Source organism: Arvicanthis niloticus, chromosome 14 (genome assembly GCF_011762505.2).
Source record: "Arvicanthis niloticus isolate mArvNil1 chromosome 14, mArvNil1.pat.X, whole genome shotgun sequence".
Lineage (NCBI taxonomy): Eukaryota > Metazoa > Chordata > Mammalia > Rodentia > Muridae > Arvicanthis > Arvicanthis niloticus.
In genome coordinates, this window is record NC_047671.1 from 53,119,868 (window position 1) to 53,138,878 (window position 19,011).

General features: G+C 42.2%; 1 protein-coding gene across 1 annotated transcript; it reads right to left on the reverse strand.

The window, feature by feature from the left end:
- Positions 1-1,727: 1,727 nt before the first annotated feature.
- Srp19 (signal recognition particle 19) lies at positions 1,728-6,929 on the reverse strand. The gene is made up of 5 exons (XM_034518664.2): positions 6,769-6,929; positions 6,193-6,268; positions 3,822-3,893; positions 3,621-3,732; positions 1,728-2,233 (listed from the first exon to the last, which is right to left on the reverse strand). The coding sequence occupies exons 1-5, from the start codon at positions 6,807-6,809 to the stop codon at positions 2,100-2,102; spliced, it is 435 nt and encodes a 144-aa protein (XP_034374555.1). The 5' UTR covers positions 6,810-6,929; the 3' UTR covers positions 1,728-2,099.
- Between the last annotated feature and the right edge of the window lie 12,082 nt (positions 6,930-19,011).

Below are 19,011 nucleotides of genomic sequence, written 5' to 3' on the forward strand. Positions count from 1 at the left end.
GAATAGGAGGTTCCTGGGTGGTGTGGGAAATTGGGTAAGGGGATAAAATCTAAAATGTAAATATAATATTCAATAAAAAAATAACAGAAAAAAACTGAAGGGGGGGGGATTTGTGTGAATGCCTGTATATATGTCTGTGCACCACATGTGTGCTTGATTCCCACAGAGGCCAGCAGAGGGTGTTGGGTTACCATGCACCATGGCGTTAAGATGGTTTTGAGCTGCTGTGTGGTTGCTGAGATTGGAACCTGGGTCTTCTGCAAGGATAGCAAGTGCTTTGGACTGCCAAGCCATCTCTCCAGTCGCTATGACATATTTGTTAGCCAATCAGCCATTGGGAGACATCACTGTGCTCACCGGTGGAGCCCATTCATCAGGGTGGTGTTCTACTTTATACAACAGAGGAAGGTGACTGCCCTGGGAATCTTCCTGGGGACACTTCACCGAGGGTTGCCTAGGTGCACATAGTCCACCCATGGCAGGGCACTGCCATTGCTAATGCTGCAAGGGTGACAATATTGGAATAACCTTGTGAGAACTCCACCTTCAGCTGCATGACTTTTTAGACAGTAGAGACAGTCTAACTCCCAAACTCATCCTTGGTTCTGGAGTGCTCCACATTCCAGCACCAAGTGTTTTGTGAACTTTTCTTGGGGAGATGGGCAAACATCTATTAACCCCAGACAGAATTCTATAGTCCAAGGAAATGATTCCACTTACCTTGTTTGCTAAACTAATGAGTTTAATTTGTCTTTTGAGCCAGTGTTCTACTGTTGTGAGGAGACATCATGACCACAGTAACTCTTTTAAGAGAAAGCATTTAGTTGGGGCTGGCTTATGGTTTCAGAGGTTTCAGAGGTTTAGTTCATCATCATGGGTGGGAAGCATGGCAGCACAGATAGATAATGGTGCTGAAGTAGCTGAGAGTTCGGTATCTGGATCCACAGGCACCAGGAAGAGACAGACATTTAAAAGCCTACCTCCAGGGACACTTCTTCTAACCAGGTCACATCTTCTAATCCTTCTCAAGTAGTGCCATTTCCTGATGACTAAGCATTCACATATATAAGACATTCCTTATATATATAAAATAGGCCATTCCTATTCAAGCCACAATTAGGGTTATTGGCAATTTATGATTTGTTTGAAGATAGTTTTTCATGTAGTCCAGGCTGACTGGAACTGGATACATAGCTGAGGCCAGCTTTGAATTTCTGGTCCTCCTGCCTCCAGCTTCAGGATGCTAGACTGATGGTAGGTGTGACACCACACTGGCTTGGAAAGACTTTGTGTGACATGTTCATGCACATGTGCGTTGGCCAGAGGTTGACATTAAGTCTCCTACCACTCTCCACATTATCTTATGAGGCAGGGTCTCTCATTGATCCTGGAGCTCTGATTGACCAGCAAACCCCTAGGATCTGCCTGCTCCCACACCAGTGTATGGAGTTTTTGCATAGGTACCAGTAATCTAAACCCAGGCTTTCCTGCTTGTGGAGCAAGCACTTTGACATTGAATGTTTCTCTAGCTCAGAAACAATGCTCAAAAGACTAACACATAAGCAAGTTTAAAGCTTAAACCTGAGCTGCCTATCATCACAGCAGATTGAGACAGATTCCATTGCCCCTCCCACTTTTCTGCTTTACCCACCCAGAGTTCAGCTAGCAGTATTCTCACTAACCTCTTCTGTTGGTATTAACTGATTCATAAGTGAAAGGTACTAACACCAGTTTAAATCTTTTATTTCATTAACTTAAAGGTGAACAAAATGCGTATTTCAAATTTTATTAAACTTATATACCTGAAATATATGTTTACATAGAGGACAAACAGATATAGTATTTCAAGTAACTTATGGGACAGTCATTATCTGTTAAAAATATTCTTCTTTCTTCCATACACACAATTTTTCCTTCTTACAGTATAAAAGCTGGATGCAAACTTCTGATGTAAACTTATTTCATTGTTGACTGTTGATGAAGATGGGGGACACACTTGTTCACAGCTCAGTTAAATGACACAAACAAAAGCTGTTCCCTCAGACACAAAGATGCCATGTCTCTCCCAGCAGGACTGTGTGCTCTATGTTTGCACCATGTCATTTCTTCTTCTTTCCTTTCCCCTTTTTACTCCCCTCTCCTTGCTGAAGACTTGGGTCGGCACCTCCTGATTTCTGTGTCCTTGTTTTTAACTTGGGTATCATTTCTGCTACATAAAGCATCACTGACTTACCTAGAAACCAGAAGCTAGGTTTAGTGTAACAATCTCAGAAATAATACATAACACGTTACTGACTTGAAACCTCAGTCCCAGGCCCAGGTCTCCACCCCTTACCTTTTTGAGAGAGAGGAAGAGACATATTAAACAACAGGGACCCCCCCCCCAAGCCCAGATGACAATGACACACACCGACATCATGCTCCAGCTCCATCTACCTACAAGAAGCCATCTTTTTTTTGCTTCAACATATCAACCTTTATATCTTTGATATCTGTTTACTATCTTACTAGAAATAGGAGTATTCTTTTCATCAATAAATTTTAGCTGCTTTTCAAATCATAAGCTTTTTTTGTGTATCTATTTTGTGTCCTTTAAGGCAGTAAGGAAAATGTTGAGAGAAAACACAAACTAGAAAACACTTTCGAGGGTGCTGCTAGGCAAGGGTACAGCACCTAGCCACTTTCCCGGCCCCATCTATCATTCTTGAGTCAGAATCATAAGTTTCTGGCAATAACTGATGTATAAAAACCAATTCATTTGTATTTGACTAAAAACAAACAATTACACATCAATTAGCCTGACAGTGCAATTGTTTTATTTTAATAAAAACGAAGACGTTAAAGGGGCAAAAAAAACCAAACCAAACCCAAAAAACCTCTACATTAAAATATATACATTAAAAGGTTAAATAAAAATTAGAGATAATTAGAGATGTGACACTGTTTTTTAACTAAAACCATGTATTCATCATGCACATAATATGTGTGTATATATGTGACATGTATATACATGTCAGAAAATAATTGTGGAGTCTGTTCTTTCTTTCCCCTGAAAAAAGGTCATCAAGTGCCTTTGTCTTGAGTTGTCATCCATCCCCCAGTGTTCTCTATTAGTCTCTGATCCCCACTCCCTACCTGCTTCACCACTCACCATTAGGTAAATACTGTCTGAAAAATGGGTATGTTAGCTTCTAGTATATCTAAAAAACCATTTCTATCAATAATAAATATATTTATCAATGGATAGTATTATTATTTAAGTTTATATGCAAAGAACCACAGTATGAATATTCCTGCTTTTGTCATTCAATATTGTTCCTTAGACTTGTTTTTGCTGTACTGGGGCTTGAACCTAGGACATTGTGCATGGTAGGTAGGTAGAGTCTAGCACTGAGCCAAATCGCTAGACTTCTTAGGTTTTCTATTTTGAGACAAGGCCTTACAAAGTTGCTCAGGTTAGTCTTGAAATCATTCTACAGCCCACGCAGGCATTGAACTTATAGCAATCCTTCTGCTTCAACATTCCGACTGCTGGGGCTACTACAGATGGGTGGTATTTATACCCTTTGTTCAAGATAACCTTACCCAAGAACGCTGTGAATTCTTTTTAAAAAGCTTACGTGACGGGAACTGTACAAGACAGAGGCTGCCATCTTCCTGTTTGAGCTGGACCCGGACTCTGCCTCTATACTGAACATCACGATTCCATTCTCTGGAGTACATTTTGTTTTTCTAACACAAATAAAACAAAACAAAACCAGGTCTTCAGAGTTCTGGCATCATGAAGTGAGTATAGGACAGTGATGAGGTCCCCATCATACCTCCAGAAAGGCGTTCAGTCCAGCTGCCGAGCACACGTCCTGAATCTCAGTAGCCGTAGGGTTTTCTACAGCCTGAACAGTTAAAAACAGAAACATCCGCCAGCTGAGTTTTAAGTGGTTATTACTACATTGTTATGACTAAAACAGACTGAACCTTGTGCTCTTTTTTACTATCTAATTATTTTTACTATAGAATTTAAAAATCCTTAAGAATAAGACAGTTGTGTTTCTCTCTCCTCTAACATAAACTGTCTGAGAGAAAGGACTTCATCAGTACATTCCCTAGCAAAGCCTGATGATCTGAAACAGTAGGTGCTCAATGCATCTGACTGGTTAATCGATTACACAAACAACCATTCTAGAATACTGTTACCTACTAAAGCTGGACATGATTGCCTCTGGCCTTGCAACTCAAGTATATATTCAACAGCTGAATATATATACTCAAGCATGGTCATAGTAGCACTATATCTTACTTTTAGTATTTACTTTATGTGTTTGTGCACCACATTTGTGCAGTACACACAGAGGTCAGAAGCCTTGGCTCCCTGGGAACTGGGGTTATAGATGGTTGTGAGTCACCACGTAGGTGCTGGGAACAGGTCTCCTGCAGTAAGTGTTCGTAGCTGCCGAGTCATCGCTGTAGCCCCACAGCACTATTTACAGTAGCCTAAACTAGGAGTGTGGGAGTCACACAATGTAGTTCTGCAAAGCAGCACTTTGAGGCAGGGGAAGTTTACACACCTTCTATCCCAGGAATAGTTGGTCATGTTGGGAGAGATCTGCTTCAAAATAACTAGAGAAGAAGGAACGTTATCTAGCAGGTAGAGGCCAGAGATGTTATCATGCATATTAAAATGCACAGAACTGTCACTTACAACAAACAATTATCTGGCTCGAATTGTTAATGGGGGCGGGAATGATGGCTCAGCAGCTGAGTTTATAATGCTCTTGTAGAGAACCCATGTTCAGTCCCAACACCCATATACGCAGCCCAGCTCCAGGGGATCTGACACCCTCTTCTGGCCTCCACAGTGGCTGCAACCACACCTGCACATTCCCACACAGAGACACTTACATATACACAAGAATAAAAATAAAATAAACCTTTAAAACACTGTCTATGGTGCTCATGCTAAGAAGATCTTTCTTGGAGCAATTAAACTACACTCCCAGGGCTGGGGGTGTTGCTTGGTGACAGAGAATTTGCTTGGCCTATTTAAGGCTTTGAATTCATCCCCAAGCATCAAAATACACACACACAAAAAATTATAGTAAGAACATCAATAACTTTCATACTTTAAAGATCTGTGAAAAAGACAGAAAAGAACACAATGAGTAACTCCATCCATATAAAATGAAGAACCAGCCCAAGGTAACCTATAGTGTTGGAAATAAGAACAATGTTCCTTTGAGTGAGCACAGGGAAAAGACACAGGAGGCAGAAGGAATCTTCCTGCACACCAACTGGTAATTTTTTTTTTTTTTTTTTTTTTTTTTTTGAGTCAGGGTTTCTCTGTGTAGCCCTGGCTGTCCTGGAATTCACTCTGTAGACCAGGTTGGTCTCAAACTCAGAAATCCGCCTGCCTCTGCCTCCCAAGTGCTGGGATTAAAGGCATGCGCCACCCCTACCCAGCCGGTAATGTTTCTTAAGTTTGGGTGCTATATCCAGCTCTACTCCCTGTATGAAAATTATTCAATTTATACACTTTTCTAAGTTTGTTAGCTATACATCAATGGATCTTTAAAACAATAAACATTCCAGTGAGCACCTGGGAGCTGTTATCCAAAGGCTTATGTTGGGCATTATTCTGAACAGTGCTCTGGAGGATCCAAGGTGGATTTTACTTTAGCACTGTGCATTTTTCTAAGTTTAAGTCACCAGACCAGGCCCTAACTAGGGTTTTCCTATCTAAAGATCATATCATTCAGAATTGTAAATCTCTTAAGGACTTCCACATGTTGGGTTCAGAGTTCTACCCTGGAGCTACCCCTTATCCCGTACACCTAGTTTCCACAAGTACTAACTTTAAAGTGATTTTATACTCCTTTAAAAAGCAATAAAGACAAAGCTCAACAAAACGGCACTTTGTACAAACCTTTATTCCTATACTTAAAAAAAATGAGTTTGCATCCCGCATGCTGTGCTATCCGATGCTATCACTTTGTTTTCATTGAGAAGACTGTCATGATCTTGGTTTTAAGACATGAAAACTCGACCCAGACCTCTTCTTTTCTTTACAAACAGGCCATTAAGAATTCTCTTTAGTTTTGCCAAGTGTTCTCTTCGATCTCATAAAAAAAAAAAAAAAAAAAGCAGTTGTGGCCATAACAAGCCAACCTTCCCTAAGCCTAGGTATCAGATACTCACCTTACATATGGGGATCCGCCTCCCCTCAGCTATGGTCTTCTTATTATTTAAATAAGCGGGGTAGATACAAATAAACCTGCCACAGACACACACGAGAAAAAGCAAAAAAAGCAAAGCTAGGTAACTTAAGTGGTAACTTAAAAGGGGTAATTTCATCGACATAGCAGAGACATCTTATACCATAATTTATTTAACATATATATATATATTTTAAAGACGGAAGCAAAACAATGCAACTGTTACTTTGACACAACAGCCTGTCAAGAGTTCTGAGGCTGGAGCACGCTCTTACACAGAAAGGAAAAATCTCAGAAGACACCAGGCGTGTCTCTGATAGCGACACTAATGTAGAACGCGCTTCTCGAGGCGCGACTGATCTCTAACGTCGGGTCGCATCGCACCGCACCGCACCGCACCGCACCGCACCGCACCGCACCGCACCGCACCGCACCGCACCGCCACAGCTACAGGGGAGCTTGGTGCGACCGGGGCTCGGAAGCTGCGGAATGCCGGGGTTCCGGTGGGAAGATAGTCCCGAGCCCAGTGACGCCGCGGCCAGCCTTCCCGAGGACCCACCTGTCCTGGTCGGCCGGGGACCGCGCGGCTGCGCAAGCCATCTCCACGGGAGTCCCGGCAGCCGCGCCAGCCTAGCAAGGCCGAACACCAGCGGGAAGTTGACTCGGACCTCGGAGAGCGCCCGCCCTTCCGGCGGAAGTCCTACCTCTAAAGCTGCCGGCGGCCGGGTTTCCCTCTCAGGTGGTTCCGGCTCCGAGTGACGTGGCTTATAAGACGGACTTCCCGCGAGAAGAGGGCCGGGTCTTTCAGGTGCGGGTTCCCTTCCCGCTGTCTGGAGTTACCTCAGTCGGCTCCACCCCGGCTGTGCGCGCTCTCCGGGTGTAGCCCGGGCCGTTCACCCAGGGGAGTCTCTGTAGTTTGAAGCAGGATGCGGGTTAGATCTGGCAGGAAAATGCCCTTCTATGCTCATCTATATATTCCTGTTTCCTTCAGCTTGCTTTCGACTTAGTAAGGTAAAATTTCAGAGCGGTGCACTTAGAGTATTTTTGGCACTGTGCTGTATAAATATTAGTGTTCGACACTTAACTGTATACATCGTGAAACTTCTAAAAGCGCATACCCTAAAATGTCCTAATGTCCTATTTTGCATACATTGTTCAGTTGATGTGTAAGTGAAGGAGAAACGCCCCCCCCCTTTTTTTTTTGGTTCAAGTGACATAAAGCAGAGAAAAAGAAGAAAAGGGTAGTATAACGTTTACGCGGTACCGGAGCATTTGGTTTTTAAAAAGCTGGAGAAAAAACCCGATAATTTTATTGGATTACATAAATAATAGTAAATTGAATGATTATTTGAGAAGGCTTAAAAGATGAATTATACTAACATTTGTAAGTAATTTTCTTGATTTCAGTTTAAGTCTTAAAGAACACTGATACCTTCCCTTCTAGTACGTTGCCTTCTACGTGAAAAATCTCTTTATCCCTCCCTGTCTCCCCTCCCTGTAAGGGTCACTCTGGGCTCAGGACTCCCAAGACCAAGTTCTCAGCACAAAGAAGATTTATTTGTCCCAGAGTGACTGAGGGTAAGGAATAAGAGACAATGACAGGAGAGGGAGGATGAGGGGGAAGGGGATGAGGGAGAAGGAGTAGGGGTGTTTGTCGGGGGGGGGGGGGGGGGGGAAGGGGGGGGAACAAAGGACTGCCTCTGGGTAGAGAGAAGAGGGACTTGGCACATAGGAAAATAAGGATTTATGTCGGTACAAGAGGAAACGCCTTGTTAGGATGAGGTGTTTAATTTTAATTGGGCATGTTAATTAGATGAACCAAAGGGAGCTTTTAATTGCTGGGCTTCAATACTTTGCTAGTTGGACCTTGGTAGCCAGCCTCAGGAAGTGACCAAATAAGGGAATAGACCTTAGGGGCTAGTTTTAGGAATGCAATCTAATAATTTTTAGCAAGGCAGGAGGGAAAGGGTTGAAAGGCAAGGCCTGTCATAGTCAGGCTTACTATGCTTCAGCCCGCAGTCTCTTCAATCCCCAGAATAAAAGAGCATTTGCTGCTTTTATAGAGATTGCCTCTAATTCCAAGTTTCACTACCAGGGCACACTTATTTTGCACATGCAAATGAAATACTCATAACAGTAACAAAACAGTGCAAAGTAGGAGTGGTCCTTCTGAATCTGTTTTTCAAGAATGTTCGCTCACATGTGTCACGATTGCAGAATAGGTTTTGTTGTTGGTTTTGTTTTTTGAGATGAGATGTTACTATGTTGCCCATTGTTTAGGCTGGTCTTGGAGTTTTTGCTTTGAGTCTTCTGGCGTCAGTGTCCCAAGTAGCCTGGATTACAGGGTGTAGTAGGACATTACATTTAGAAACTGGTTTTGCTGAAGGGTATTGATTCACTTAGTAGACTTATGAGGGACTAAAAGCAAGATAAAAGCCTGGCATCTTAGGTTGTCAGACGGCTCAGCAGGTAAGGGCAGAGGGGAGCACAGGCATATTATATCTATAATATTGTTCCTCTACCAATGTACCAGCAAGCTCTCAGCCAGTGTCCTAAATCTCCAGTCACCGTGGATTTCAAGAATAGCATAGATTACTCGATTGAGGTGGCACAGAGTCATCTTATGGGAACTGGATTGTCCCCTCAAGCAATGAGTACCTCTTTGAAGAACCTTGCTAATGGTTGTACTTCTGAACATGGCCACATTAATTAAACCTTTACCACTAATCTGTTTAATTGACGTTTTGGAACCCTTAGCCTAGCCTGATCTTTCATACTTCCACAGCTGAACTTTGTCAAAACACTGAGAATACACTTGAGTACAAGGGTGACTTGGAATAGTATATTTTCACTTCTTTGCTTGTAAATATTCATTGCAATGAGTTGCTGGTCTGGTTTGAGGCCTCTGGCTTCAGCAACACTATCAATACTGGATCCTTACTGGGATTAGTTTTGGATATCCTGTTGTTGCCCTGTGTCATGGAAATCCTGCATCTTTGGATCTGCAGGACCTGCCCCTTCATGCACTCCAACAGGTCATTGATAGGGTAGATGTTAGGGTGGATTAACTCTAAGCCCTGGATCTGGGCCTGGGAGGTATTTTAGCTGGTCAGCTCGCCAGCTCTTCCTCACCCACACCACCAGGGGGAGCTCTCCAGCACTGCCCCTGTCTAGCTCATCCAATGCTGATGCCAGCAAAGGACAGAGCCAGCTCTTCTGCTCTGATGGCTCTCAGGGTGGCTCACCTATGCCCGTACCAGCAGAGGCCCTCTACTATGCTGCCCAGGTGAGTTTCTGGTTCTGCTCTTCTGAGTGCTGCAGCAGGCAAGGGATTGGATCAGCTTTCTTGCTCTTCTGGCCTCTTGGCTGGCTCATCCACAAACCCTGTCTCCCGACCCCAAACCAGGATCACCTTTACTGTGCTGCCCAGGTAATGTACAGGGCCAGCTCTTCTGTCTGCTATAGGTGGCAAAGGGGGTGGTAGTGGATCATCTTTCCCTTGCCAGCAACACTGCAAGTTGTAGGCCAGCTCTTCTACCTCCCACCTTGCTTGCTTTTGAGAGTTGGGTTGCTCCAGCTGTTACCTCTCTATTGTACTGATGCAGATATGCAGCAGGGTCAGGGGCTCTGGCTTCCCAGTGCTTGCTAAATGTTCCCAGGAAATTCAGGCAATCCATGTTTTAGGAAGCTAGCCTCCTCCATAGAGATTTGTTAAGTATGTAACCTCTATCCTCACTGAAGTGAGACTTCAGTGGGGAGCAAGTAGCATGGAGTGCTTCACCCACCCATCTTTATGCTGGTGCCCAGAGCCCAGTGTTCAGGAGCAGCAGCTAGGCTTTGACTATAGTATGTCTGTTCTGGAGAGAGTTTCTGTTGTACTTTTCTTTCTTTCTTTCTTTCTTTCTTTCTTTCTTTCTTTCTTTTTAATATATATTTTATTTACATTTAAGATGCCACCCCCTTTCCACATTTCCCCTCCCTAGAACACCCCTGTCCCATGCCCTCCCTTTCCTTTTTGGTTTTATACGATTTTTTAAAAATGTTAATCAAAGGATTTATAAGTTTGGTAATGCTCAATCAGAAGCGTAACCCAATACCCAACCTAGATATAAAAACTATCTTTGACTGGTGGAGACATGTGAACATCTGCCTCCATGCCCCCTCTTTCTTCCTCTCTCCCATCACCTAGCTTCTCCTCTTCTTCATCTTCTCTCCTTGTTCCATCTCTTTCTCTCAGTACTCCTTCCCACTTAGCTCCTCCTACATATCACTCTTCCTGTTAAAGTAGAACTTTTCTCTCAAAATACAATTAGAGCATACTTATTCCTAATTGTACCAGTGAGGTACAAGATAGTCCTAATACCCAGTCCATCATTCTGTTGACTAACCAGAACCTCTGTCATCTCTTCTAACTAAAACACTTAGTTTTGAACCTGACTTTTTTCTTGGCTTTAGAATGAATGTCAGCTGAAAACCATCTACTCAGATCTTTTCTCTCAAAGTAAATAGCCAGGATTGGTTATGAGACTATAGGTCTTCAACCCCATCAGAAATCCAGAATGACTGAGTTAACTGAAGTTATGGGAAACACTAAGCATAGCTTCTAAAACTTAGCCAATTTATAGAGACCGCTGAACACCTGAAAAGCCCCTATACTACCGAACGTTGGAGCATCTACTCTTCAGCCTTCTGGCCCAGAGTCATCTGACAGACCTTAGTGATGCAGGATTATTAAGGGCTGATTACTCTGTCTAGGCAGATATAATCAGTCAACTATTCTGCATGTGTGTCCTTTTCTGGACAGTAATTTGTCTGTAGATGGAGAGAGGTAATTCTTGCCTAGTGGCTGTCACCGCACAACTGGAGTATCTCCAAGGATGCTCAATTTCTTCTTAGAATCCACGACAGGAAGCTCTCAGGAGCAGACAGGTCTCTAATCAAAATGAACATTAATATATAAATATTTGTAGCATCAGTTCTATGGACTTCTGATGTTTTGAAAACCAACTATCCATGTAAGGTAACCTGGACTGTTGTCTGTTCACTCCTTTCAGCTATTTCTAAATAAAATATGGAAAACACCCTAACAATAAACTCAAAACCATGAATTTGCTATAGTCCCTTAACTCATAGGTTAACCGTCCCAAATCAGTTAAAAAAGTTAAAAAAGGGCTGGGTCTAGGCCTTGTATTCCTAAATGTGTTATACAGGCACAATGCCCATGAGAGTATCAATATTCATCTCATTTTTATATTAATAAGAGGCTCATACCAACGAAAACCTTAAATTTGAAATCAAAGTAAATTTTGTACCATTTAAGAAATTATAACTTCAACTTGATAATAATTATACAGATTTCTACCAATAGGTTATGGCTATGCAATAAGTCCTAGCTAATCCCCCCTGTTCCAACAAAACCACTACTTTTCCCTAGAAAGACAGACCATTATTAACCACATTAGCCCCCAAGCTCAGGGAATAGGGGCACTGACTCTTCTTTAACTTCTTCAAGCTGATTAAGGGCGTTGAGATTTTAGAAGAGGGGTGGGGGGAAGAGTAAGTTGATAAGCCTCTGATGCTGTGTCTTCACTGAATCCAGATGGAATTCCAGGACATCGGAGGTTTGGGCAGGTCTGATCAGTATGCTTGATGAGTAGATACACCAAGGCTGTGTATTCTGCAATATACAATTCTCAGAACAAGTTTTAGTATCAAGAAAAAAATTTTTCCCACCCCCAGGGGGCTGACATTTTTTTTAAAGATGTTGGTTCTGATGACTTTTTTTTTTTCTGCTTGTTAAAATTGGTTGTAGTATTTACATTTCAGATTTTATCCCCTTACCCTACTTCTTCCCACCACCCAGAAACCTCCTATCCCATCCCCCTCCTCATGCTTCTATGAGGCAGTGACCGCACCTACCCCCCTCACTATCCCTTCCCCGCCCTCACATTCCGCCCCCCCCCCACTGTGTGTTCATTTTTTTTTTTTTTTAATGGGACCAAGGAACTCCTCTCCCACCTGTGTCCGACAAGGCCATCCTCCCCTACATATACCTCTGGAGTCTTGGGTCCCTCCCTATGTGTTACCAGGCTGGTGGTTTAGACCCTGGGGGGCTCTGGTTGTTTGGTATTGTTGCTTTCCACCTGGGGTCACTAACCCTTTCTGCTCCTTCAGTCCTCTCACTAAGTTCTCCATTGGGAAACCCCTGATCATATCAGTGGTTAACTGTGAGCACTGTCCTCTGAGTGTGTTAGTCTTTGGCTGACCTCTAAGGAGACAGCTATATCATGTTCCTCACATTATGCACTTCCAGCCATCCACAACAGTGTTTAGATTAGGTGGCTGTACATGGGGTGAATACCCAGGTGGAAAGGTCTCCTGATGGCCCCTCCTTCAGTTTCTGTTCCATGTTTTGTTTCCCTATTTGCTCCCTTGAGCATTTTTATTTCTCGTTCTAAGTAGAACTGAGGCATTCCCTCTTGGTCTTCCTTCTTCATGAGCTTCATGTGGTCTGTGGGTTGAGTCTTCGCTAATCCAAGCTTTTGGGCTAACATCCGTGGAGATATGTTTGTGTAACTATCTTCTTTTGGGGTTTTTGGAAGATTACTTTCTTGCTTTTTCTAGGTTGTAGTTTCCCTCCTTGTGTTGGAGTTTTCCACCAATTATTCTTTGAAGTGCTGGATTTGTGTTGAGATACTGTGTAAATTTGGATTTGTCATGGAATATTTTGGTTTCTCCGCCAATAATGATTGAGAGTTTTGCTGGGTATAGTAGTCTGGGCTGGCATTTGTGTTCTCTTAGGGTCTGTATGATATTGGTCCAGGATCTTCTGGCTTTTATGGTCTCTGGTGAGAAGTCTGGTGTAATTCTTATAGGTCTGCCTTTATATGTTACTTTGCCTTTTTCCCTTACTGCTTTTAGTATTTTTTCTTTGTTTTGTACATTTGATGTTTTGACTGTTATATGGTGGGAAGTATTTCTTTTCTGGTCTAAACTATTTGGAGTTCTGTAGGCTTCTTGTATATTTATGGACATCTCTTTCTTTAGGTTAGGGAAGTTTTCCTCTATAATTTTGTTGAGGATATTTACTGGTCCTTTAAGTAGGGTGTCTTCCCCCTCATCTATACCTATTATCCTTAGGTTTGGCCTTCTCATTGTGTCTTGGATTTCTTGTATATTTTGGGTTAGTAGCTTTTTGTATTTTGCATTTTCTTTGACAGTTATGTCAATGTTTTCCATGGTATCTTCTGCACATGAGATTCTCTCTTCCATCTCTTGTAATCTGTTGGTGATACTTGTGTCTATGACTCCTGATCTTTTTTTTAGGTTTTCTATCTCCAGGGTATTGTCCCTTTGTGATTTCTTTATTGTTTCTACTTCCATTTTTAGATCCTGCATGATTCTGTTTAATTCCTTTTCCTGTTTGGTTGCATTTTCTTGCAATTCCTTAAGGGATTTTTGTGTTTCCTCTTTAAGGGTTTCTATCTGTCTACCAGTGCTCTCCTTAAGTTCTTTGAGAGTGTTATTTATGTCTTTCTTAAAGCCCTCTATCATCATCATGAGAAGTGATTTTAATTCTGATTCCTGCTTTTCTGGTGTGATGGGGTGTTCAGGGCTTGCTCTGATGGGGGAGCTGGGTTCTGATGATGCCATGTAACTTTGGTTTCTGTTGCTTACGTTCTTGCTCTTGCCTTTTGCCATCTGGTTAACTCTAGTGCTGCCTGTACTTGCTGTCTCTGACTGAAGCCTGTCTTTCCAGTTATCTAGCTTGTGTCTGATCTCCTAGGGGTCCAGATGTCTCTGTGATCTTTTCCAGCTGCACTGATTACAGTGGTACCTCTAAGATGCCTCAGGATATGGTGCCTCCAAGGTAATAAATAGTCCAGCTAGGTGTCTGCTGTTCTGGGTGCAGTATCTCCTCTAGAATATCTCAGGATATGTTGTCTGACGCTATGAGTTCAGTTGTTCCTCTGTGGCTCTGGGTTGAGTGGACCTTCCAGTATGTCTCAGGTGGAATCCGGGGTCCACACAACAGCAGACCTGGCAGAGGTCTGATCCAGGCCTCAGATCTGAGAACTAGTTTCTAAGACACTGTCCAAGTTAGAGTGCCTGGGATCCCTGCTTCCTCTGGGTTCTTGGAGGTTGGGGACAGAGCTGCCACCCAAGATTTGCTCAGTGCTCTGGCTCAGACCGGAAGGAACCAGTGTTCCTGGCCAGGAGTGACTTCCTGGGTCCTTGTGGGTCCCAGTTACTCCCTGTTTAGGGCGGGCCCTGCTGTCTGCTTACCTAAGATACTGCCTGAGTTAGAGCACCTGGGATCCCTGCTTCCTCTGGGTTCTTGGAGGTTGGGGGCAGAGCTGCCACCCAAGATCTGCTCAGTGCTCTGGCCCAGACCAGAAGGAACCAGCGTGTCTGTTGTACTTTTCAAGACTGACTTTTTTAGCCCTCAGATTCTGTGAGCTGATATTCTAAACATACACTTAGTGTGCTGGACAGTTTTATGTCAACTTGACACAAGCTAAAGTCATCTCAGAGAAGGAAATTGCAAGTGAGAAAATGTCTCTATAAAATGCCTCTTATAAATAAGAAAAGCCTAATAGGGTATTTTCTTAATTAGTGATTGATGAGAGAGCCCAGCCCATTAAGGGTAGGGCCATCCCTGGGCTGGTGGTTCCTGATTCTGTAAAAAGGTAGTCTTAACAATCCAGGGAGAACAAGCCAATAATCAGCTCCTGCCTTCAGGTTCTGGCCCTGTGTGACTTCCTGCCCTTACTGATTTTAATGACACAGTTACACAGAACTATGAGTGAAATAAGCCTTCCTCTCCAAGTTGCTTTGGTCATGGTGTTTCATCACAGCAACAGGAACACTAACCAGAGACAGCTTGAGAATCCCAAATAATAAAAGTACTTTAGACAAATGCAATGTTTTTCTTTTTTAAAGATAACTTGTTTGTGTGCATTGGTGTTTTGCCTGTATGTCTGTGTGAGGGTATCAGATGTTGGCGTTACAGACGGTTGTGAACTGCCATGTGGTTGCTGGGAATTGAACCCCAAGTCCTCTGGAAGAGCAGTCTGTGCTTTTAACTGCTGAGCCATCTGTCCAACCCCAAATGGAATGTTTTTGTTTCCTTCCAAGGGCTGTATATACTTCGTCACTGTCTTGTGGTAATTTTATCATTTAGTACTGTGGAAATCTGATGTCAATCCTTTCTTTTGGAGGTGACCTATTCCTTTCTCCCTCTATCTTTGAAATTAAGAAACAACTCAGGAAGGGAGTGTGGCTTTGGTAGAAGTGCTTGCCTTGCACACTTGATTCCCCAGCATTACCAAAGCCAACTATCAAGTGTCTAAATGTGGCTTTGATGGCTTTAAGTTATGACAAGAATTGGGGTTGGTTCACAAATGCCAAGTCAGGAAAAGCACAAAGAAGCAGGAATAACTGTAGTGGCTGGTGATTGTCTCTTAATTTCTCTCTCCATACCTCCTTCCTCAATCTGGTTCCTTCTTTCTTCCCTGGCTTGTTACACTGTGCATAAGCCAGTCACAGCAGTCAGCCTTTAGTCTATGAATGCCATTACAGCTCTTACCAGCCAACAGGTGTGTGGGGTGTATGTGCACTCACAGAAGACAGAGGAAGGTCAGTGTTCGACTCTTATCACTTCAGAGTAGGGTTTCTCACTGAACCTGGAGGTAGGCTACTGATCAGCATCCAAGGTTTAGTCACAGCCTCCACCCCTGTAACTAAAGATGAACTTGAACTCCTGACCCTCTGATGCCATCACCTCCACCCCTCAACACTAGGATCACAAGTGTGTGTGACAACACCAGGCCAGAAAAAAAAAATGTGTGACTCTTATTTCAAATTGACTAGCCTAGTCAATTTAGTTTTAATCTAAGGCAGACCATCACCAGGGGAAAGACTGGGTACACGGTTCAGTGATTCATCAGTGGGATAGTGTTTAGGTCCCAAGAGAATGTGAAAATGGGCAGGTAACTTCTTTCGACAGATATTTCTTACTAGTGTTGCTTATATTCAATGGCAACCTTCACTAGTATACATTAAGTATTTTTAATTAAAAATAACAATCAGAAAACAAGTGAACAGAAATATAGAGAAAAATTATCCTGAACATCAGAGGAAAGAAAGTCTATTTAGCACCAAGAACAGTATCATACACACAGAACATACAGTTTGAAAGATGCATCAATGGCCTAACCAAAAGCAGAACGTATTTTTATAGACCAGAGTTAGAACAGGAGGAAAATGACCTGGGTTTACAGAAGTCACAGTTCATAGAGTTCCACATTACAAAGTAGTATTCTAAGGTTAGTACACAAAAGAAATAGGCTTACTAGAAAATGAGAAAGAATATACACTCTATTTCAGCCTTGACTCTTGAAAAGTTGTTTGGTATATATGAATTATCTGACCATATAAACCCTTTAGCTTTGGACAGTCTAATTTTTCCTTTTCTTAACTGCAAAGTAACCCTGGCAACCATCTCCCATTTTTAGCAACAAAGTCATTTTTTCAATTAACTTTGTGGTAACATGATCCACATTTTATACTATAAAGAAAACTCTGACATTACTTATTGCTGGTTGATACCTACAGAGCTTATTGTTTATTTATTTACCTCGTTAGTACCCTGGTCATTTGTAAAGTTCATTATCAAATATAAAAATTTTCATCAATTAATCACTTCTACTGTATACTAACAAATTGATTAGTTTCCTTTCACTTACAATCTTCCCTCATCTTGAATTTCCCTTTCCATAGCCTCTCACTGCCCATCAAAACTAAGTATTTTTAAGCACCCCCCCCCCCGACATCTCCTTTTAACAATAGCTATTTCAAAGGGGACAAGAGCTGATCCTCAGAGGCATTGGACATCTTGAGTTTCGTCTGGTGAGTTTATTCCCTACTGTGAGTTGACATAGGCTACAAGACTGGAGAACTCAATATTCAAGTCTTTCATGCCAAAGAAGTCTACTTGGTAGACTAAAAACTCTGCCTATTAAGAGCTGTGCTGTGCTTACTTAGGACAGTAATTCTCCAAGTATGGTCCCTATACCAGAAGCCCACATCCCACCCACCATCCTTAAATTCACTAGAGATGCAAATTCTTAGAGCCTTTTCCAGATCAACACTATCAAACTGGGGGTATGTGCCAGCTCTGATCTAGTAACACTTCTGGTTATCCAAACACACCTGTTTGAAACTGCTCCCTTAGGTTTTCTTTGCTGCAGTCCAAAGCTAAGTAGGCTCTTGCCCTTTTAATAAGCATCCTAAGCAGTAACCGATCCCCACACTGGGCTTAGTGTGCCATCTGAAACAAGCAAAACCAGGAGTACTTGGCCTGCTGCCAGTTAAGGAAGCATCCAGTGAACTTCTTAAAGCATAACTAAAGCAAACCCCTTTACTTTCACAGCCATTATCTCTATCCAAAGGGTTTCATCCAACAACTTCATCTTCAAGGGACAACACAAGGCAGACCCTTCCCAGTATGGATGCCCATGGGAATTTAGTCTCCAATAGGTGGGATAAACTCTTTTTTTTACTTCCAACATTAATTCCCTAAAACATGAATTAAAAGGCAATTTTATTCTAACTAAAACCTCATCTCTTTCCACAAAAATACTTAAAGTGGCTTATAAAAACTGACGTGCAAGAATTCTAATGGAAAACTAGGAATGCAAGAAAACCAGGTATGGCCTATACTCCCATCTCCCACAGCTTATGGCAGCCTTGGAGAACAGTATGGAATACTGTGTCAGAATATTCTCACTCATGAAGGATGCCCTCTGCCATATGGGCAGTGGGCACTTAATAACATCGCAAGCAATGTACCCATTAAAAATGAAGCCGTCCTTAGCAGGTAGGAATTAAAAACAACCTGACTTTCTATTTACTAATTCTGGAGCATGTGTGGAGGTTAACAGGCAGTTTACACTTTTATTTGGATTCTGGGAACAGACTTCAGGTCATCAGACTTAACCTGCTGAGCCATCTTGTTAGCCCTAAATATTTCTATGAAAAACTTAAGAAATTTGTGTGTGCACACATGCAAATGTGCCAAGACAGGTGTGTGGAGGTCCGAGGATTACTTTAGGGAGTCGGTTCTTTCCTTGTACCATGTGCATCCTGTGAATTGATCTGGGCCTTCAGGCTTGAGGCAATCACCTTTGCCCACTAAGCCATCTCACTGGCCCTCTTTTGAAGTTTTCTTGAAATAGCATAACAGCATTACATTTCTCTGACATTTTACTGACTTATATTTTTTGAGTATGAGAAAATACTGATTATGCCTGGTTGCAAAAACATCTGCCTTAATATCTTCAGTGGTAGTAGGCATTTCAGACCCAGTATCAATACAGAGAAGATGACGGGGTAAGACAGTTGCACTGGAAAGCCTGAAAGACAAAACTGGTACCTGTCAAGAATCAATGTTTTTCAAGTATGGAGTCTATTAAGAAAAAGGAGATATTCTATGTGGGCCTATATGTCCAGTGCCTAGTCTTGTGCTATTGTAGGCATTTGTTTTAATCAAACTCCAAAGGAGTAAGAAAAAAAGTGGAAAAATACCAAACATTAAGAGGTGCTAATTACATAAAAATAAATTTTAGGAATGGTTAAGTGTCAACAATCTTCTTCAACTGTCTTTATTACAGCAAGAGGAACTTTTACTCTTAATGCATAGAATCTGAAGAAAAAATTTACATTTAGCTTTTAAAAGAGGCCCTTTTGACAGTTATTAATACAAATGTGAAATAAGACCCTCAAATACCAATTTCAGTAA